The sequence below is a fragment of the Thunnus thynnus genome, chromosome 23 (genome assembly GCF_963924715.1).
Source record: "Thunnus thynnus chromosome 23, fThuThy2.1, whole genome shotgun sequence".
In the NCBI taxonomy this organism is placed as follows: domain Eukaryota; kingdom Metazoa; phylum Chordata; class Actinopteri; order Scombriformes; family Scombridae; genus Thunnus; species Thunnus thynnus.
Window position 1 is genome coordinate 25273974 of NC_089539.1, and position 22989 is coordinate 25296962.

Here is a 22989-nt window from a genome sequence, read left to right on the forward strand (position 1 = left end):
ACACTCTCTCACATTTAGGCCTCTCTCACTCAGTCACACTCTCTCTCTCTCTCTCTCTCTCTCACTCAGTCACACTCTCTCTCTCTCTCTCTCACTCAGTCACACACTCTCTCTCTCTCTCTCACTCATTCACTCTCTCTCTCTCTCACTCATTCACACTCTCTCTCTCTCACTCATTCACACTCTCTCTCTCATTCACACACTCTCTCTCTCTCTCACTCATTCACACACTCTCTCTCTCTCAATCATTCACTCTCTCTCTCTCACTCATTCACTCTCTCTCTCTCACTCATTCACACACTCTCTCTCTCTCACTCATTCACTCTCTCTCTCTCTCACTCATTCACTCTCTCTCTCTCTCACTCATTCACACTCTCTCTCTCACTCATTCACACTCTCTCTCTCTCACTCATTCACACTCTCTCTCTCTCTCTCACTCATTCACACTCTCTCTCTCTCACTCATTCACACACTCTCTCTCTCTCTCACTCATTCACTCTCTCTCTCTCTCACTCATTCACACACTCTCTCTCTCTCACTCATTCACACACTCTCTCTCTCTCTCACTCATTCACTCTCTCTCTCTCTCACTCATTCACACACTCTCTCTCTCTCACTCATTCTCTCTCTCTCTCTCTCTCTCTATCTCTCTCTCTCTCTCTGTGTGTGTGTGTACAGACCTGCTAGAAGCCACTTTGTTGTTAAAAGTGTTTTTTGGATCCGTGTCTTTAACAAACACATCAGTATTAAGAGCAAGTACTGTAGTTTTCCTGCTATGCAGCCTATTTATTGAAGTAGTTGGTGCCCCACCAATGTTTTACATAGAACACGCCACTGTAAATACATAACATGTAATAAAATACAATGCTGTAGATGGGAAAGTGGAGCAGCTGAATGAAAGGAGAGATCATTACACAGTGATTTATTCTTGTATTTAAAGTCCAACTAAAACTTCAACTAATACACAAAGTGTCCTCTAGAAGTCTAAATAAGTTGGTTTCCACCATTTAACATTTCACTGTTTGTTGAATTCAGACTCATTCATGTTGTGAGGAAAAGTTCTGACTCAGACACACAAAGCAAAACAGACGAAAAAGTCAGGACTAACAAACGTCTTCTATCACTAATACTGATAAAATAAGAAAGTCATGCTTTGAGAATAAGGTCAGTGTAGAAGAGAAATCTGATCACTGATTGGCTGCTTGTACACACAGATTTACAGTAACCAGGTTTCTACTGTGCATGTTAACATGTTCCCAGATTACCCACATAACCTGGTTTCTCTGAGTAACCTCGTTATGTAAGTGCATGTAAACACACTGATAGATGTTCAAATCTATATTTTCCTTCTCTTTCAGCAGAAACTGGTCTGCAGGATGTTTCAGATTATAAGAACAGTCTGAAGTCGAGATGTCAAGAAGTGACTGAAGGAATTGATGAAGATGAAAGAACCCTCCTCAATGATATCTACACTGAGCTCTACATCACAGAGGGACGGAGTGAAGACGTTAATACCCAACATGAGGTGAGGCAGCTTGAGACAGCTTCCAAGATGAAGACCCGCCATGACACTCCAATCAAGTGTCACGACATCTTTAAACCCTTACCTGACAAACAGAAATACATCAGAGTCGTTCTGACGAACGGCGTCGCTGGCATTGGAAAAACCTTCTCAGTGCTGAAGTTCACTCTGGACTGGGCAGAGGACTCAAAAAACCAAGATGTCAGTCTGGTGATTCTGTTTTCATTCAGGGAGCTGAACTTGATCAAAGATGAGCAGTACAGTCTCCTCATGTTGATCCATGAATTCCATCCAACATTACAGGAGGTCACAGCAGAAAATCTCAAGTCTAAAGACTGTAAAGTTGTGTTCATCTTTGACGGCCTGGATGAAAGCAGACTTTCACTGGATTTCAACAACAGGAAGGAGGTCGTATCTGATGTCAAACAGCAGTCATCAGTCAACGTGCTGTTTACAAACCTCATCAAGGGGAATCTGCTTCCCTCGGCTCTCATCTGGATAACTTCCCGACCTGCAGCAGCCAATCAGATCCCTCCTACATGTGTTAACAGGGTAACAGAAGTACGAGGCTTCACTGACGACCAGAAGGAGGAGTACTTCAGGAAGAGATTCAGTAATGAAGATGAAGAGGTGTCCAGCAGAATCATCTCACACATCAAGACATCCAGGAGCCTCCACATCATGTGTTACATCCCAGTCTTCTGCTGGATCACTGCTACAGTTCTGGAGCAGATGTTGACTACAGACCAGAGAGGAGAGCTGCCCAAGACCCTGACTGACATGTACTCACACTTCCTGCTGCTTCAGACAAAGAGGAAGAAGAACAAGTATGATGAAGGACATGAGACGAGTCCACAGGAGCTGACGAAAGCTGACAGGGAACTTCTTCTGAAGCTGGGGAGGCTGGCGTTTGAACAACTGCAGAAAGGAAACATCATGTTCTACCAAAAAGATCTGGAGCAGTGTGGTCTTGATGTCACAGAGGCCTCGGTGTTATCAGGATTTTGTACAAAGATCTTCAGAAGAGAGAATGTGATCTTCAAGAAAACAGTCTACTGCTTTGTTCATCTGAGTGTTCAGGAGTTTCTGGCTGCAGTCTACATGTACCACTGTTACACCAACAGGAAGACAGAGGTACTGGATGACTTCCTGGAAGGAGATGATGATGATGATGATGACGATTACCGTGACCCATCTCTGGATGACTTCCTGAAGAGAGCGATGGAGAAATCTCTCGAAAGTGAAAATGGCCACCTGGATCTGTTTGCTCGCTTCCTTCATGGCCTCTCTCTGGAGACCAACCAGAGTCTCTTAGGAGGCCTGCTGGGTCAGACAGAGAACAGTCCAGAAACCATCCAGAGAGTCATCAACAACCTGAAGGAGATGAACACTGAGGATATCTCTCCTGACAGAAGCATCAACATCTTCCACTGTCTGATGGAGATGAACGACCTCTCAGTACATCAGGAGATCCAAGAGTTCCTGAAGTCAGAGAACAGATCAGAGAAGGAACTCTCTGAGATCCACTGCTCAGCTCTGGCCTACATGCTGCAGATGTCAGAGGAGGTTCTGGATGAGTTGGACCTGATGAAGTACAACACATCAGAGGAGGGACGACAGAGACTGATCCCAGCTGTGAGGAACTGCAGAAAGGCTCTGTAAGTCCAGATGTGATTAACATTATAAATCAGTGCAGATTAGTAGTTTAGTTCTTCAAATATAAATAATATAAAATTCTTATTATTGTTAAAATAGTGCTCTACTTGTTCATAGCTGAAATAATATGTCAGTTATATTTAATCTCAGATGTTCTTGAGCTGTTTCAAATTCAGTCAGTTCAAAGTCATTCAGTTAATCTATTTATTTCTAGTAATTATTGGATTTTACAGTCTTTTCTTCTATTTATCTTCCTTTGGGTGACGGAGGCGTCATTCAAACCTGGTAAAACAAATGAAGGACTTTAGAGGTTGTGGTTGAGGTTTTATTACAGAACATATATCAGTATTTTACAGCTATCAGTGAATGTAGTGAAGTTATTATTACATGAGAAGCTTCTGCAAATAATATATAATCAGACAGACACTGTTTTTACTGCTATGATTAAGAGTTTAAAATAAGATCTGTATCATTTTCCAAAGGTGATTTCTGAAGTCAGAGAGATTTGCTTTCATCATCATTTTTTTTCTTAATGGTTTCTGAGTCATTTCATAGTGAGCACGAGGGATCAGCAAATCACCAAACTGATTCAGTAATTAAGTGATATTACACGTGATGCTTACCGCATCACTGTCGTGTCAACAATGACGGTAAATCACACCCTCGAGGGTAATATTGCGATTATACAACATTTACCAACAAAATAAAAGATGTAAACAAAATGTATTTATATTGTGAGGCAGTTCGCTCTAAAAAATAAAAAAACTTTTTTCTTGTGTTATATCCGTTTCTATGGAAATACATAGGGATATGACTAATACCTGGAAAACAATCACTCACGTCACTAGACTGCTATGTAATGAAACCTAGTTTACTACTCCAGCAAGTAGACTGACCCTTAGTAACAACCAAGCAACAGAGACGATTTCTAGTCCCTGTTGAGTCAGCCAGCCAACTTGAGCTAATGCTTTCTAGAGATCGCGACATTTCCCAAACTGAATAAATACGACATTTATAAACACAAAACTGCTTTGCTAGCTCAATCCTGTTGTAACTAAGATATCCGCTGAAAAAAAATTCCATGGATAGATTTAGCTGCTACGTCCGCAAACTTCACAGACATTTTTAAGCTAGTAGCTCCGTGTCACCGACTCACCGGCACAGCTGATGGAGGATGCCGGAGTGGAAGCTGAGATAAACTCAACTGAAGGGAAAATGATTCAGTTTTACAGTTTATGGGGGAGCCGGTTAACGATAACGAGTGGAGAAGGATTCGGGTTTTTCAGTGTGTGTGTGTGTGTGTGTGTGTGTGTGTGTGTGTAACTCGTCCCACAGTCTCAGAGTTCAATCCACTCGGTAAAGGGTCCGTTTTGTTTTCCCCACAACCCCTAATCAGTTTAGTTCAATCCAGTTACACAAACATAAAAGGAGGAAAACTCAAAACTCCGCTCCGGGTTTTCACCGCAGATCCCCACAAAACAAAATAACCCAAAGACACTAGCAAAGCAACACAACACATAAACGGTGTACAGTTCTAATGAACGGCGGAGTGATATTTTTATTAATTGAACTTCAATATCACATACAGATAACATAAATGGAGTAATATAACAGAAATATAGAACAAACAAATATACAACGCCAGGGATTACAGATAAATATGAAATGAAAATGGTGCAGTAGAAAATAAAGATATAAAAAATAAATGTGCACATTACAATTATATTAGTTTATTAAATTTGGAGCACAAATTTATAGTCTTCACAGCTTTTCTATTGCATGAGGTAGACAATGTTTTAATGTAGGATTCTGTTTCTTCTTTGAATGAACAAAAAGAGGGTTTAACTTTTAACACCTTACATTAATGTATATAAAACTTGGCCAGCAATATGATAAGAGTGATGAGGCATTATTCATTTGAGCAAGTTGATGAAATTTACGTCACACGGACCCTCACGGACGCAGAAACTATAATTTCAGCTTCAGTGTGCTGTCATGCTGATTTGAGCACGTTCTAAATGTCTAGTTGACCAATCAGATTGCTTTGTCAGAACTACCTGTTGTATAATGTCAGTTATACAACATTATCTAAAGTTTGCTAACATTAACCAACATTAGCCTCCGTAAACTACTGGTCATACAACACAAAACCCCTGAGTGTGTTGAACCGAGCAATGGTGCCTTTTATTTCTCATGAATTCAACTTTTTCTTTTTAAAGAGGGAAGTCATGTTACACAGTCTTGTTTTTAAGTCTTTCTCATATTCTGTTGGTCACAGAAAGAAACTCTCAGGTGTTTTCTCTCTTGTTGGTGTAGAGAAGAGTAGTAGCAGGAAATGCACAGAGGTCTGATGAATATATAAGAGCAGAATGATAGAATTCAGACTGTTTAAAGAGATCTTATACACATTAAAGGTCAATGTTATATTTTAATGCTGATACCCTGATAACATCTTTCTGATGACATCATGATGAAAATAATTCAACCTTATTGGTTTGTTAATTGTGTTTTTGTGCTGAATCAGTTTTTCAGATTCTCAGAAAAGAATGTTGACAACTAAACATCATGCAGTCGTCTGTCCTGCACATCTAAATATTGAATTACATTAATATTTGATATGTACAGGTCTGATATTGTCAAGCCATTTGTTTCATTTGTGTTTGTCAACTGTCACTAAATTTTGCCGCTTATGGATGTGAACCTGACAACAGCAGGTAGCAAAGAGAGATGATCTTTCTCAACTGTAACTGTTCACTGAGTTGAACTGAGTAAAAATATCCTGCAGTCAAATTAAAAATTAAAAATAGTGGACAGTAAAAATGTTTTTCTTATCAAGATGTCCTCATGCTGACTTTGTGGAGACAGACATGGGATCAGATCACACAGACAGACTGTGAACATTATGGAAGCCTCAGTGTAACTCCATTTTCTCTCCCTTCATCTGCAAGATTAAAGCAAAACAAAGATTAAAAGTCTGCAGGTATGAGAGAGAGTGATGAGAATTATTGTTTCATTCAAGCACAGTGAGATATGATCAGCTGAACTAGGAGTGCTCTGGTTGCCTACTGGTTAAGATACATGTCATATAATCACAATATCAGTGGTTTGATTCAGGTGGCTGACCTTTGTTGCATGTCATTCCCTCTCTCTCTCTCTCTCTCTCTCTCTCCTCTTGTTTCCTGTTATCTCTCAACTGTCGCTTTACATTAAAGGAATAAAATGCCTCAGAAAAAAATTTTAAAAAGATGAGCTGAATCACTGATGTGAAGAGCAAATGTTAATCAAAATAGGGAATGTCAAACTGTTTTGTCATCAAATGCAGGAAGTAAATATAAAGTGTCGTCTTTCATGATAACATATGTTGTAATATATGTGTCATTACAGACTTTCTGGCTGTGACCTCTCAGAGACTCACTGTGAAGTTGTGGCCTCAGCTCTGAAGTCCAACCCCTCCCATCTGAGAGAGCTTGACCTGAGTGCAAACCTCCTGGAGGATGATCCAACTGGTTCAAGATTGAAGCCTCTATCTGCTGGACTGGAGAGTCCAAACTGTAGACTGGAGACTCTGAGGTCAGTTCACTGGCTGTAGCTTTGGCAGTTTTTTCTATATATTCAATTCAAATCCTTCACTGAAGTTCACATGTTTGGTTAATACATTTTTGGGATTTCCCTGAGCACAAATCTGTAGAATTTAAATTTAAAATCCACAGTCTTATTCTGTGTAAAAATGATTTCCAAAGTTTAAACTAATATGAGTCTTCAGCAGTCTGAGTTACACATATCAAGTAAGTATTTTTGTGTTTCTTCAGTGTTTCCTTGCTGAGCTGCAGTGGAGGGATCATAACTCAAATAGGGAATTTTGAACTAAATAGTCTGTAACTTTGAGTCAGACAAATCAAGTGGGAGTCTACCAAACTGTCAAAGCCTCATATCAGCTTCAGCTGAACTTATGAACTCATTTCCTACAGTGTAGCTGTGTTAGGAAGAGACCACTTCACAGTCAGTATGGGCAGGAGGAATCATTACTGCCACCAATAACATGTTTTAATTACACAAACCTACTAAACTACCAAATACAGGAAGAAGGAGGTCATGTAATAAATAATGAACAGGTTTAGTTCAACATGTCTTATTTCATATTGATCCTCTAATTTCAGACTTGACTGAGTTCAGCAGCATTTTATGAATCAATTTTATGAATGAACTCATGGAAGTCAACTCAATAAATATTATTATTATTATTATTATTATTATTATTATTATTATTATTATTGTTAGCACAATAAAGGGAGTTAATCTATGGAACAACCATAATGAAGAAATGAAAACATGTAGAACATTAAGTAAGTTTAAACAAATCTTTAAAAATAACATATTGAACAGATATAGAATGGATGAACAAAGAGGTGGTCTGGAATAATATGATTTGGTACAGAGTGTCTTTTTGACTTGTGTTGTTTTTGTTTGTTGTTATTGGTTCTATGCAAGTTATCTTTATTCTCTTGTGTTGTTTTGAATGTTTTTTGACTTTGATTTGATTAATAAATTATAAAAAGGGGTAGGACTAGAAAAGTTCCATTGAATGGTTATTATTTGTGTTGCTTACTGAAAGTTTGCTGTTATTTTTTATTTCTTTTGTTTTGCTGCCTATATATTTTATTTTGTTATTTTAACATGTTCAAACTAAAAAATAATCTAATCTAATGAATCAGTGTTGACATGAATATGTGTCTGAATGTTGTGGTGACATTTGCATGATGTCTGTAGAAGGCTGACATCATGATGATCCACAATAACACAAAGTTACTCTGCTCATTTTAGAGAAAAGCTGATTGATTAGGACATAGTAATGTTGAACTACACATTTAAAACCTGAACACATCTGATTGGATTATAAATGGATTTTAATCTACATCATTTATTCTTTATTCAGATTGTGGCTCTGCAGGTTGTCAGAGATCAACTGTGCTTCTCTGGTCTCAGCTCTGAAGTCCAACCCCTCCCATCTGAGAGATCTTGATCTAAGAGGAAACGACCTGAAAGTCTCAGGATTAAAACTACTGTGTGATTTTCTGGAGAGTCCAGACTGTAGACTGGAGACTCTGAGGTCAGTTCACTGACTGTCTGTTACTATTGTTGATCTTAATGTTTAACAACTGAACATAATTTATGTACATACATAACTTACATCCATGAAGTTCATTTTCTTTTTTCCATATTTTCATTTTTTTACTGTACAAAGTTTAGTCTGTAGTTATAAAACATGACTGATTCTTAAAGAAACTGTAGAAAATGTCCACTGTTAGTTGTTAAAATAAATGAATGCTTATAACTTTTGGTAAAGAGTCACATCTGTATACAGAAGATCCTCTCAACTAATATCTGTTTTGAATTGATCAAGTTTACTTGCTGAAGGAGAAATATTTCTTTTATTAGATTATTTAATGTTTTTTACAAAATAATGTCTGATAATTGATATTGATCCTTCACAATAATCTCTCTCTCTCACACACACACACACACACACTGATCTAAATGCAGGTGTTTAAAGTAATTTTTATGAATCAGTGTTGACATGAATATGTGTCTGAATGTTGTGGTGACATTTGGATGATGTCTGTAGAAGGCTGACATCATGATGATCCACAATAACACAATGACAAAGTTACTCTGCTCATTTTAGTGAAAAGCTGATTGATGAGGACATAGTAATGTTGAACTACACATTTAAAACCTGAACACATCTGATTGGATTATAAATGGATTTTAATCTACATCATTTATTCTTTATTCAGATTGAGTTCCTGCAGGTTGTCAGATACCAGTTGTGCTTCTCTGGTCTCAGCTCTGAAGTCCAACCCCTCCCATCTGAGAGAGCTGAATCTGGGAGGAAACGACGTGTGTGACGTGAAGCAGCTGTGTGATTTTCTGGAGAGTCCACACTGTAGACTGGAGACTCTGGGGTCAGACACCATTTTTTATTTCTGTGCTGAGATTAATATGATGTGACAGTTGTGGTGACACCAAACTGCAGACATAAAGCTGATATTATGCTGATCCACACTGAGGATCTATTTTCTTCTTCAGTGGTTTAGTCCATTGACTGTCAGAACAATGTTGAGCTGCACATTCTGCACATTTAAAACCTTCATATTACAAGAAAAATCTACACTGGATAATTCACTCTGAACCTCTGAAACTCTTGATTTTTACATTAAATTTCACCTTCACTTTAGAGCTGGGCGATATGACTAAATCGATATCAGGATTATTTCAAACTTTTACCTCGATTATGATTAATGAACACTTATTTATTTTATATGCTTTTTTTTTTTACACTGCCCTCATAGTTCGCTGACAAGGTCTGTACTGTAAACATGCTGAACTACTGGGATATTTTTTTCCAATGAAACATATGTTAACTTTTAATTAATTTTTGAAACACACACAGATAAACTATTTATGGTTATTTATTGAATATTTCAAACAGTTGAAATCAAAGTACACATCACTTGAAATGAAAATGTCTTGTGAAAAAGGTCACATTTTAGTTCTAAAGTAAAAAGCAAGTTCCCTAAAAAAAAAAGTAGAAAATAATAACTTACATCTCTTGCAAACAAAATAAATTATTTTAAATAACGCCATGTGTGAAAATGTTAATGCAACACTGCTGATTAAGAGCAAGAGAAAAGCTTGGACAAGACACCTCCAGTGGATCAACAGGCTGTATCTGAGGCATGTGACAATGTTTCCTCCTGAACTGAAAACCCCTCAGATGGCGAGCTAGTGGCTGGCATGCGAAAGTACTTTTTTACCACCTTGCTTTTAGTGGGAAAGTGTACATGATTCTTTCTCCACCATTCCAGTGGATTTTCCTCACTATCCAGCATGAGAGACACCAAGTAGCTGCTCAGCTGTGCTTCTACTGTTTGCTGAAATGACACAGTGGGTGCAATTGAAAGGGTTGCCTCACTTCCTTTGAAAAAACTTCCTAATAACCTCCTTGGTTTCTTTGCTTATAATGAAGACGTAGACGGCTCTGTGCTCTCTGGGGTACTTTCCCTGTGGACTGCAGCTGCTGACTCCATCATCTCTGTTCTGACTTCTTCCTGAATGGTGGGGACATGGTGTGCAGAAGTGTATGCTTCCAGTAGCTCTTCTGTGATGGGTTCTGAGAACTTCTCCTTAAGGATGCAGGTTTTGATTGTTTTAGTCAGCTCCATGTCATCTTCGTCCTCAGCCAGCACTCATGAATGGAGGATGTGTAGGACAGAGTTCACAAATGAAATGGTCACATACTCTTCTCCTGACAGGGCATCTGTGAACTCCATCAATGGGGAGAGAGCTTTGTTGACAGCCTCTAAGACATCCAGGTCAGCCCAAGATGGAACAAGTTGCCTTGATTTCTCATCATCAGCGAGGACCTGTGTGATGGCTTTCTTTTGCTCAAAGATCCTTGCAGTCATCATTTGCATTGATCCCCATCTGGTGGCACGTGCAGTTTTCAACTTGTGTTGTGGCAGGTTCAGCTCTTGTTGTGCCTTCACAAGCGCCTTCTTCTTTTTCCAACTATAGGAAAAAGCACTGACAATCTTTTTGCAAACCCTCATTTCCTGCTGCACACGTTGATCTTCCGTTGCATTTTCTGAAATACACACACGAAAAGATGAATTCTTATTTTATTGAGGGTTTGACTTATACCTAAAGACTTAACAAACTGTAAAACGTAAGCAAAATAATAGATGAGGAGAAATCTCTTAATTCAAAGCTACTTAATTAATAATAGATTAATAACATACTTCTAGAGTAATTTTTATTTCTACTTTAATGATGAGTCATTGTAGCGTTGTTTTACATTGTAATGTGAAGTTAACATTGTAATATGAAGCACATTTTAGCAGTAAGAAAAGTGCTATATGAATAGTTTATTATTATTGTCACAGTATTTATTTAAAGTGAACTAAAAGATAGCTCTAGCTCAACTGTAGCATAGTGTCTGTTCAGCTGATGTGTTACCTATCGATTGCCAGGTGCAACCTGTGTCCATGCAGACAGCATATTTCTCAGGCCCTGTGCAATCATTTCTGATGTGTCATCATCTGCAAAATATGCCGTCTTCAGGCATCTGTTGCGCAGGTTCCATTCATCGTCAATGTAGTGCGACGTAAGGCTCAAGTATGGCTCCATCCTTGTACTTGACCAGAGATCAGACGTTCCTACAAAGTACTGAACAGATTTTAGTTCAGCGGCTACCTTCTCACGACATGTTTTGTACATGTTGGGCACCGCTGTTTGGGAAAAATATTTTAGTGATGGCACAGCGTATCTTTTGTCGAGGGTTTTAACAAGATGTTTAAACCCACTATGTTCCACAGTAGCTACGGGATCCATATCCTTCATGATGTCATATGCAATAGCATCAGTAATTTCTTTCCATCTTCTTGAATCCTTTGCATAATGTGCGGCATTTGTAAATGCTTGTTTTAGCGTCAGCTGCTTTGTGGAAGCGCTTTAGCGTTTGTCAGTCTCTCTCTTTTTTTGAGCCATGAACTCTTCATATTCAGTAATGTGATTGTGTTCCAAGTGATTAAACAGATTGGTGGTGTTACCTTTGGTCACTGAAATTGTTTTTTCAAAGTTTTTACATTTGACTTATTTTTGCTCTGTGTCGTCTTCACTGAAGCTGAAATGTGTCCAAACCACAGACACGGTATTCTTTTTAGTTATGAGCTGCTCAGTTTGAGGCCTATTTGTTGGCTCAGTGTTAGTGCTTGTGTCATCCATGGTGCCAGCTTGCTTTGAGTGAACTCGCACTAACGTTAGTTGGACGGGGCAGAGGCACATGACTGAACACAATATAGTATTGTTTTAAAGAGACAGTTCATGAACGCACGCATTGGGGAAATTATTAACCGACCTAACCAACATGAGAAAGATTAAGTCAGTGAGAGGGTCTTAATGTCGCTCTTGATACATTTTCGGTTAATTGCCCAGCCCTACTTCACTTTAAATTTTGTTCTTTAAATTTAAACCAAAAACCTCAATCAGACAGCAACTGTTGTGCAGTGTTTATATTAACAGAAATATTTAAACACAAGATGCTGTGATTTTTTTCATGGCGACATCATTCCATTAAATGTAAATAATGTGGATATGTTGAACATCATTTTCCTCCTATTTTCCCAACATCCATCCTGACATATTTGATATCATTATAAATGTTGGGATCTTGAGTAGAATCTGAAATATTCATGTGGATTTTTAACTTGTGTTTGGCTGCACAACATGAGTTTGTATAGATGGAGTCACTGGTGGAGCTGCAGAGTTTAAGAGGTGAAGTCACTACGTCTTTATTGAAGTAGCAGCATGTTGTCATTAATATTAATGAGAGCTCTTTTTCACTGTTTGTATTTGAAAGTCTTTAACCTGCATCCTGTTGGGTTCAGCTGGTTGGAGTTTCCATTTTCTAAACTTCTACATTCTAAACCTTCTTCAGCTCTGAACAGATTATGAAACTTTGCATGATTTCAAACATGAACTTTGTTTTCTAAAGTAACGTCATTTATTTTTTATTCAGATTGAGTGGCTGCAGTTTGTCAGAGATCAGCTGTGCTTCTCTGGTCTCAGCTCTGAAGTCCAACCCCTCATCCAATCTGAGATATCTTGATCTAAGAGGAAATAACCTGAAGGACTCGGACATGAAACAGCTGTCTGATCTTAAGGAGAGTCCAGACTGTAGACTGGAGACTCTGAGGTCAGTTCACTGACTGTAGAAACTGTAGAAAATGTCCACTGTTAGTTGTTAAAGTAAATGAATGTTCATAATTCTTGGTAAAGAGTCACATCTGTATACAGAAGACCCTCTCAGCTAATATCTGTTTTAAATTGATCAAGTTTACTTGCTGAAGGAGAAATATTTCTTTATTATATTATTTAATGTGTTTAATGAATAATGTCTGATCATTGATATTTATGTTTTAGAACACACACACACACGGGGACACAGAGAGATCAATGCAGGTGTTTAAAGTATTTTTTATAAATCAGTGTTGACATGAATATGTGTCTGAATGTTGTGGTGACATTTGGATGATATCTGTAGAAGGCTGACATCACAGCCAGCAGGACAGGGGGGCACTGGGTGGCAATGTCTGTCCAATTGGGATGTTGTGCCCCACCCAAACTTCAGATTCATGGAAACTTCCTGTCTTACTGTACGTGACTGAAGTTAGGCTACATCGCACACGCACTGTCACAACACAGTTTCATGTAGCTAACAGCTAGATGAAAGTTGGAAACTGTGGCTAAGCAGTTATGTTTGAGCCACTTTTTAACAAAAACACGTCCAGAGGATGAAGCATGTTGGGACCAGGCCGTGCCTTAAAGTGAAGTCACAGCAGGATGGTTGAGACATATGTTGGCTTTAAAGTAGGGCTGCTCGATTATGGCAAATATCATACTCACGATTATTTTGGTCAATATTGAGATCACAAGTATTTAACACCATTGCATTTTGACTCAGGGTTTTCCTCCGCAGGATCCACTTCACTCAGCTGCCCGACAGACCCGCTGCTTCTTCCCACTTTAACCTGAATAACAAACCGGGGCTTGGTGCTCCAGTTGGATCCAGACGGAGAGCAGGGGCTAGCTGGGAGGCTAGCGGAGCGTTAGCCGCAGCATGACTGGAGGGAAGCACAGCCAGCTAGCCTCCGCTAGCCTCCCAGCTAACGTTACCTCCGGTTTCACTACAGGCAGATTCACTCGCTACAGTGGGCGAGGAAATAAAACCAATGAATCAATAAGTACAAACACTGTTGATTTCTTCCTGTGGAGCCGACATGCAAACTATTTAGGTTCAGTAAATCCCAGCTGTCAGTCAGCCTGGTGAAGGCAGGTTAGTCTGTGGACAGAGACGCTCAACGCCTGTCGGAGGCGTTTAAGGAGGAGCGAAAGCGCACCGCTGTAAAGGAAAGAGGTTTGCTGGATTTATAACACAAGACAAAATGAGAGCATCACTGCGAAATGACAATAATAAACAATAATCGTTTTATCTCCATTATCTTGTTTTCATAATCGTTGGAAGCCAAAAAAAATAAAATTCGATCAGTCACTAAATACGATGTAACAACAGATCCAGATGCGCATCAGATCATCCATGTTGACTGGACACCTGAACAACTTGACGTTTTTGTCTTTTGAAAGAGAACTAACTGACACTTGTGATTACAAAGACATAATCAACCTTTCCAACTCAAAGCCCAGAAAACTCGGCCTTGTGTAGGAATAGTAGCCGCAGGTAAGCCAGTGTTATTTATCCTGGCCCGCCGTGGCATGTTAGGATTGTGGTTTCTGTGAGGAAGTTCTGAACTGTAACATATTCATTGTTCAGTTTGTTTCAAGAGTTATGCAGTGTTGGTTTGGTTATTACAGTGGAAACCGCCTGTATTGATCACAGTTACAGTGATCAATCGCTTATATGGATCACAAAGCTTGAGACTGAATCATTCTTATACAAATGTTGTTTAAATAGTTTGCTTATACTAATCAAGTACAGTGTTCATTTTGGGCCTTTTCATACATGAATCCATATGGAAAAAATTTAAAACTTCAGTAATTATATTTTTTTTATTTTACTCCCATGAAACATGTTTGATATGTTCCTGGCGGCTGCGGCACCATTACTGCCTCGTGGTAACCCGTCTGCTTCCAGCTGGTGACCTGAGGCTGCTGCCTGCACATTGAAATCATGACGGGAAAAAGAAAATAATTTTCTCTCAATGAAAAACGTTGTTTCCTCGAAGCTCATGACAAACTGCCAAAAACCAGCCAACGAGATGCAGCAGCGACACAACAACCAGCGTTTAAACTGCTGTACTGTATTTTGAAACAGTCAGTAAAATTAATTAAATAGCGAAGCTGCTCGTTTCATTACTTTATATTCATGTAATAAATATACAAATGTCAATTAGATGGTATTCTGCATGAGAAATAAAGAAAAGATGTTTAAAAATCAGTTATAATAATCATCTGTTGATAGTGATCAATTTGATCCAGACAGATGTGATCAATATAAACAGTTTCCACTTTATTGTGTTATTTCTTCTTTTATGTATAGAAAGCCATTCATCTGACTCATTTACGTTAAACTACCAAAAAAAAGAAAGAAATGTCTGATCTATGAGCATGTAAAAAGGAGTGCCCACCCATGACGACCTTGTGCCCCCCTGCTGATAATTGTCTGGCGCCGCTCTGGCTGATATTATGATGATCCACAATAACACAATGACAAAGTTACTCTGCTCATTTTAGTGAAAAGCTCATTGATGAGGACATAGTAATGTTGAACTACACATTTAAAACCTGAACACATCTGATTGGATTATAAATGGATTTTAATCTACATCATTTATTCTTTATTCAGATTGACTGACTGCAGGTTGTCAGAGATCAGCTGTGCTTCTCTGGTCTCAGCTCTGAAGTCCAACCTCTCCCATCTGAGACATCTGGATCTGACTGGAGGAAGGTTTGAGGAATCAGATGTGAAGCTACTGTGTGATTTTCTGGAGAGTCCAGACTGTAGACTGGAGACTCTGAGGTCAGTTCACTGACTGTCTGTTACTATTGTTGATCTTAATGTTTAACAACTGAACCTAATTTATGTACATACATAACTTACATCCATGAAGTTCATTTTCTTTTTTCCATATTTTATTTTTTTACTGTACAAAGTTTAGTCTGTAGTTATAAAAGATGACTGATTCTTAAAGAAACTGTAGAAAATGTCCACTGTTAGTTGTTAAAGTAAATGAATGTTTATAACTTTTGGTAAAGAGTCACATCTGTATACATAAGATCCTCTCAACTAATATCTGTTTTAAATTGATCAAGTTTACTTGCTGAAGGAGAAATATTTCTTTATTATATTATTTAATATTTTTTACACAATAATGTCTGATCATTGATATTGATCCTTCAGAACACACACACACTGATCTAAATGCAGGTGTTTAAAGTATTTTTTATGAATCAGTGTTGACATGAATATGTGTCTGAATGTTGTGGTGACATTTGGATGATGTCTGTAGAAGGCTGACATCATGATGATCCACAATAACACAATGACAAAGTTACTCTGCTCATTTTAGTGAAAAGCTCATTGATGAGGACATAGTAATGTTGAACTACACATTTAAAACCTGAACACATCTGATTGGATTATAAATGGATTTTAATCTACATCATTTATTCTTTATTCAGATTGGGTTACTGCAGGTTGTCAGAGATCAGTTGTGCTTCTCTGATCTCAGCTCTGAAGTCCAACCCCTCCCATCTGAGAGAGCTGAAGCTGTCTTACAACGACGTGTGTGACGTGAAGCTACTGTGTGATTTTCTGGAGAGTCCACACTGTAGACTGGAGTTTCTGGAGTAAGACACCATTTTTTACTTCTGTGCTGAGATTAATATGATGTGACAGTTGTGGTGACACTAAACTGCAGACATAAAGCTGATATTATGCTGATCCACACTGAGGATCTATTTTCTTCTTCAGTGGTTTAGTCCATTGACTGTCAGAACAATGTTGAGCTGCACATTTAAAACCTTCATATAACAAGAAAAATCTACACTGGATAATTCACTCTGAACCTCTGAAACTCTGTTTTTATCTTTTCTATTTGACAGTTTTTAACCTGCATCCTTTTGGGTTCAGCTGTTTGGAGTTTCCATCTTCTAAACTTTAGGACAAAAAAATAGATTTTCAGATTAATTGCGATTCTTATTTGAATGATCAATAATTGATTATTGAAATCCAGAGATGGATCTTTGCATTTGTGTCTTTACTCAGTAAACATGTACATGTGCTCTGTGTTGTGTGTGTGCAGTGGTTACTTGTTGTAAATGGTTCAGTTAGAGCAGCATGATGTGTAAAATGTCCACTTTGTTTAAATCGAGTTATTACAACGTGCACAAAAATCTTATTTTAAGTGTAAAAGTAACGTAGATGCTAGCTGCTATATTAGCTGCCTTGAGTCACCACAGTCCCGTAAACCGTGACGTGAATAGTTTCAGTCTGTGGACCCGCCGCAGTTTACGGGAATGTGGTGACTCAGGATGGTCAGCTGACTCTGGCTGTCTCGTAGGGGATCTAGAGATCACATCTACAAGAGGAACAGACTGAAAAAAGACTCCACACACTGATCTGAGCTCTGGGTTTGTGTTTGTTAACGAGATATTATCTCTGACTACGAGATGTGAAAGCGTGGAAGTGGACTGAACAGTGTGCAGATTCTATTGTATTCAGTCTGTCTCTACCTGCCGGGGAGCTAACGCCAGCCAGCAGCTGTCTGCAGGTATCAGACTGATGTCAACACAAATACAAACAGTGCAGATGAACTAATGAGCAGACTTTCAGTTTCTGCTGTCTGTGCTCAAAGTGATAAAGTTGAAACAGCAGGTACTGACAGTCCATGTGTTGCATTATGGGATAGCATTTATGTGTTTTAAATGTACATAATGATGAAGCTCTTGCAAGTGATGCAGGTCTTTTATTATTCTTGCTCAACTGTTTTGCACATGTAGACCTAAAACATATAAATGTGTCGTGTTTTAGTCTTTTGACATTTTTACTTGTTTGGCTGAACAACATGAGTTTGTATAGACGGTAGGGCTGCTCGATTATGGCAAAAATCATAATCACGATTATTTAACACAATTACTTTTTGACTCTCATTTTTGCCAATGCTGATATATATGCATATATTTTTTTCCACCTGGCTGAGGAGACTATTACACCTGCAATCATAGATTGTACTAATGATCAAGAAAGACAATATATGAAGGAAGAACTTATGAAGACTGGAGTTCAGGAGCTCAGCATTAAAACACATGAACCTGCCAAGTGGGTGGAGCAGTAGTTTTCTTTGACTTTATCAGACAGACAGGAGTAATGTGCAGGATTTAATCTTTGGTCCACAGTCCGAAGCAGAGGGTGGCGGTAATACACCTCATACGCTAGTTGCCAATAGCTGTTATAAACCAAAAAGAAAACGTTTTTTTCAAACAGAGTGGTACATCCTGTCAGCCGAGGTGTTTCCTATCTCTGCAGCCGAACACAGCAGCTCCTCTGCGGACTGTTTCATCCTGACGGTCCCGGTGTTTCCTCCGCAGGCTCCACTTCACTCAGCTGCCCGACAGACCCGCTGCTTCTTCCCACTTTAACCTGAATAACAAACCGGGGCTCGGTGCTCCGGTTGGATCCAGACGGAGAGCCGGGGCTAGCTGGGAGGCTAGCGGAGCGTTAGCCGCAGCATGACCGGAGGGAAGCACAGCCAGCTAGCCTCCGCTAGCCTCCCAGCTAACGTTACCTCCGGTTTCACTACAGGCAGATTCACTCGCTACAGTGGGCGACGAAATAAAACCAATGAATCAATAAGTACAAACACTGTTGATTTCTTCCCGTGGAGCCGACATGCAAACTATTTAGGTTCAGTAAATCCCAGCTGTCAGTCAGCCTGGTGAAGGCAGGTTAGTCTGTGGACAGAGACGCTCAACGCCTGTCGGAGGCGTTTAAGGAGGAGCGAAAGCGCACCGCTGTAAAGGAAAGAGGTTTGCTGGATTTAGAACACAAGACAAAACGAGAGCATCACTGCGAAATGACAATAATAAACAATAATCGTTTTATCTCCATTATCTTGTTTTTATAATCGTCGGAAGCCAAAATCGTAATCGGAAGTTAAATTTGATTGACCACACAGCCCTAGATCAAGTTCATATGTTGAAGGAGAAATATTTTTTTATTATATTATTTAATGTGTTTTAATGAATAATGTCTAATCAGTGATATTTATTTTTTAGAAAACACACACACACACACACACACACACACACACTGATCTAAATGCAGGTGTTTCAAGTATTTTTTATGAATCAGTGTTGACATGAATATGTGTCTGAATGTTGTGGTGACATTTGGATGATGTCTGTAGAAGGCTGACATGATGATCCACAATAACACAATGACAAAGTTACTCTGCTCATTTTAGTGAAAAGTTCATTGATGAGGACATAGTAATGTTGAACTACACATTTAAAACCTGAACACATCTGATTGGATTATAAATGGATTTTAATCTACATCATTTATTCTTTATTCAGATTGTGGGGCTGCAGTGTGTCAGAGATCAGCTGTGCTTCTCTGGTCTCAGCTCTGATGTCCAACCCCTCCCATCTGAGAGATCTGGATCTGTCTGACAACAACGTGTGTGACGTGAAGCAGCTGTGTGATTTTCTGGAGAGTCCACACTGTAGACTGGAGATTCTGAGGTCAGACACCATTTTTTACTTCTGTGCTGAGATTAATATGATGTGACAGTTGTGGTGACACTAAACTGCAGACATAAAGCTGATATTATGCTGATCCACACTGAGGATCTATTTTCTTCTTCAGTGGTTTAGTCCATTGACTGTCAGAACAATGTTGAGCTGCACATTTAAAACCTTCATATAACAAGAAAAATCTACACTGGATAATTCACTCTGAACCTCTGAAACTCTGTTTTTATCTTTTCTATTTGACAGTTTTTAACCTGCATCCTGTTGGGTTCAGCTGTTTGGAGTTTCCATCTTCTAAACTTTAGGACAAAAAAATAGATTTTCAGATTAATTGCGATTCTTATTTGAATGATCAATAATTGATTATTGAAATCCAGAGATGGATCTTTTCATTTGTGTCTTTACTCAGTAAACATGTACATGTGCTCTGTGTTGTGTGTGTGCAGTGGTTACTTGTTGTAAATGGTTCAGTTAGAGCAGCATGATGTGTAAAATGTCCACTTTGTTTAAATCGAGTTATTACAACGTGCACAAAAATCTTATTTTAAGTGTAAAAGTAACGTAGATGCTAGCTGCTATATTAGCTGCCTTGAGTCACCACAGTCCCGTAAACCGTGACGTGAATAGTTTCAGTCTGTGGACTCGCCGCAGTTTACGGGACTGTGGTGACTCAGGATGGTCAGCTGACTCTGGCTGTCTCGTAGGGGATCTAGAGATCACATCTACAACTTTCTAAACTTCTACATTCTAAATCTTCTTCAGCTCTGAACAGATTATGAAACATTGAATGATTTCAAACATGAACTTTGTTTTCTAAAGTGACGTCATTTATTCTTTATTCAGTTTGAGGTGGTGCAGGTTGTCAAAGATCAGCTGTGCTTCTCTGGCCTCAGCTCTGAAGTCCAACCCCTCATCCCATCTGAGAGAGCTGAATCTAGAAGGAAATGACCTGAAGTACTCGGACGTGAAGCAGCTGTTTGATCTTAAGGAGAGTCCAGACTGTAGCCTGGAGACTCTGATGTGAGTAGAGAGTTGGAGTCAGTCTGTGCTGGTTTCAGCAGTATTGTATTAAACACAGTTAGTATCAAAGCAAAGATCCAGTATTTCCTGGTGAACCTTCAACCTTCTCAGTGGCTGCTTTCCTCAGTGAAGCTGTGAGAGGAGAATGGTGACAGGCTTCAGGATTGGACAAAAAGACAGAGAGAGAGAGAACAGTCAGCCAATCAGATCAGCCAGAAGCTTGTTGTGATCATGTGTTTAAGTTGATGTGAAGACGACTGTTGTTGTTGTGTTCATGTCTGCAGGAAATAAAGCTGGATTACAGCTGACAGCCTTACAAGATGTATAGAGACAGTGGTCCTCATCATCAAACTGTCCTACCATCAAATCTGATCTGAAAGTGTTTGTTCTCTCATTTCAACACTAAAGAATTGATCAGTTCATCTTTGTCAGAGCTCTAAGATCAGTCTGACTGCAGCCTGCAAATCACTGGCTCTGATTTCACACAAGCATCATTACGTTTAGTAACCATGTGGTCTTTATACAGACCAGAACCTCTGCTGAAGTCCAGGAACCACAGCAGCTGTTTAGCTGAGAGCTCTGACTGATTGTCATGTGATGATTTAACAGCAGGAAAGATCTTCAATCCCACAGAGACTCTGTAGCTTTCAACTTTTCTAACAGTTCACATGTATCAACAGTAAATCCATCAGTAAACTGATGAGTGAATGTCCCTGTTTCTGCAGTAATGATGTGTTCATGACTCTCAGCACTTTATTTCCTCTGTGTACTTGAGTGAAATCTGCAGAGTAAACAGACTTGATAGCAAAAGTCTGTGCAGGTGTGTGAGCTTGGAGCTCAGTGTGTTCACTCCAACACGTTAACATGAGAGCTGAAAGGAAGCAGGCTACGCTGCACAGCTGTTCCACTTCTGGTCTGAACAGGACTGAAGTCCCTGCTGCTCTTTATACTGGATGTGCTGCATCACTGACTGACAGCTGATGAAGTGAGTCTCACTAAACACTGATTTATGACCTCTGTTGTTTCTTCTTCTCTCATCAGATGGGAGGGGATGTTGTGATCTCTGTCAGAGTGTGAGTGAACATCCAGGAGTGTGTGTTGAGAGAGGATCAGCTGGATCCTGATGATCCATCTGGACCGGAGTCTGGATCTGGATTTTGTCATCTTCACTTAAGTCTCTTAACTGACTACAAACTGAACAGTTATCTCTGGATTTTGTTGAATCAGCACTTTACAGATGTGTTATACATGAGCTGTTTGATGCAGAAAAGATTAAAAACAGGTGTTATAAGTCAGACTCTGACCCTGGGCCCATATTTATCAAGCGTCTCAGAATCACACTGAGAGTTAACGAGGACTAAAACTAATTAATGAAGCAGAAGAGAATTTACTGTGACTGTCAGCAGGAGAAGGATTACTCCTGGGAGAGAGTGAGACGTCGCTGTTTTACCACAGTCAGAGCAGCAAAGTAGAAATAATGATGACGTGTTGTAGTTTTCTCACAGTCTCAGCTGGAAATATGAAACAGTGGTAATTTGGTATATTATGTGTATCAGCAGGTAACCAGGCAGGTAACTTACCAAGGTTATGGAACAAAACTATGATGCCAAAATTCATCATAAGATGATATTTACAAAGTGTAAAGAAAGCCTGAGAGATAAATGTAGCCTATATGTTAATGAAGATAACAGGTAATTAGACTCAGCTGTGTGAAATGATCTTGGTTCAGCCACATGGTTTCACAGCCTGTAATAGTGCTGCATCTTGCACATATTGCACAGACACATGTTGCAAACCCTCTCCATGAAGAACATCTTCTCTTCCACTGTCCAATTCCTCTTTCAACTACACCCCAAGTTAACTTGTGTTCTCTACATGAAGGTAAATACAGCGTAACAATAGAAACATATATTGTTCAGGTGCATCCTCCTCTCTCAAATATCAGGCTGTAGCTCTGCTGTTATTTGAAGGAGCCTCAATAAAAGAATAAGCCTATAAAATATTTGAGCTGTTGTAATGAAGTTGAGATATCCTTCATTCTGCAGATGACATGATTGTGTGTAAATCAAAGTTTTAGTGGGCTGTAACTGAGGACCCTCGTCATGCTCATTATCTTTACGATGTGCATTAAGCCAGATCAAAGTTTGATTCATGACTTCCATCATTGTTGCTTCTGACAGAATCGTCACTGTTGCACAGCTGCATTTTCCCCGTTACCATAAAGTGTAACATTGTGAGGACGTTCTGTATTTATTTAAATGATGTTGTGTAGAAACATCATGTGTTCTCCTCTGCATCAGACACAAAGTCAGTCTCACTAATGATTCTGTTTTAGTCCAAACAATCTTTTAATAAGCTCAGTGTCATCAAGCGTTCCCAAAACATCTCTCCTCTCAGGGAATATCTCTGCCTGAACTCCATCTCCTGCAGCTCCGAAATATTGGCAGAGATACGAATCATTT

At 39.1% G+C, this 22989-nt stretch overlaps 1 protein-coding gene across 30 annotated transcripts in view; it reads left to right on the forward strand.

Moving 5' to 3' along the window:
- Positions 1-22989, forward strand: part of LOC137175551 (NACHT, LRR and PYD domains-containing protein 12-like) — a 159292-nt gene that overhangs the window by 5153 nt on the left and 131150 nt on the right. For 26 of the 30 annotated variants that reach the window (XM_067581274.1, XM_067581277.1, XM_067581283.1 and 23 more), the window contains exons 4-11: positions 1359-3180; positions 6563-6748; positions 8112-8285; positions 8974-9141; positions 12756-12932; positions 15600-15773; positions 16436-16603; positions 19331-19498. In XM_067581274.1, coding sequence (XP_067437375.1) covers positions 1359-3180; positions 6563-6748; positions 8112-8285; positions 8974-9141; positions 12756-12932; positions 15600-15773; positions 16436-16603; positions 19331-19498 — 3037 coding nt within the window. The remainder of the gene's footprint in view (positions 1-1358; positions 3181-6562; positions 6749-8111; positions 8286-8973; positions 9142-12755; positions 12933-15599; positions 15774-16435; positions 16604-19330; positions 19499-22989) is intronic. The other 4 variants (XM_067581263.1, XM_067581265.1, XM_067581275.1 and 1 more) reach the window with 4 other exon arrangements.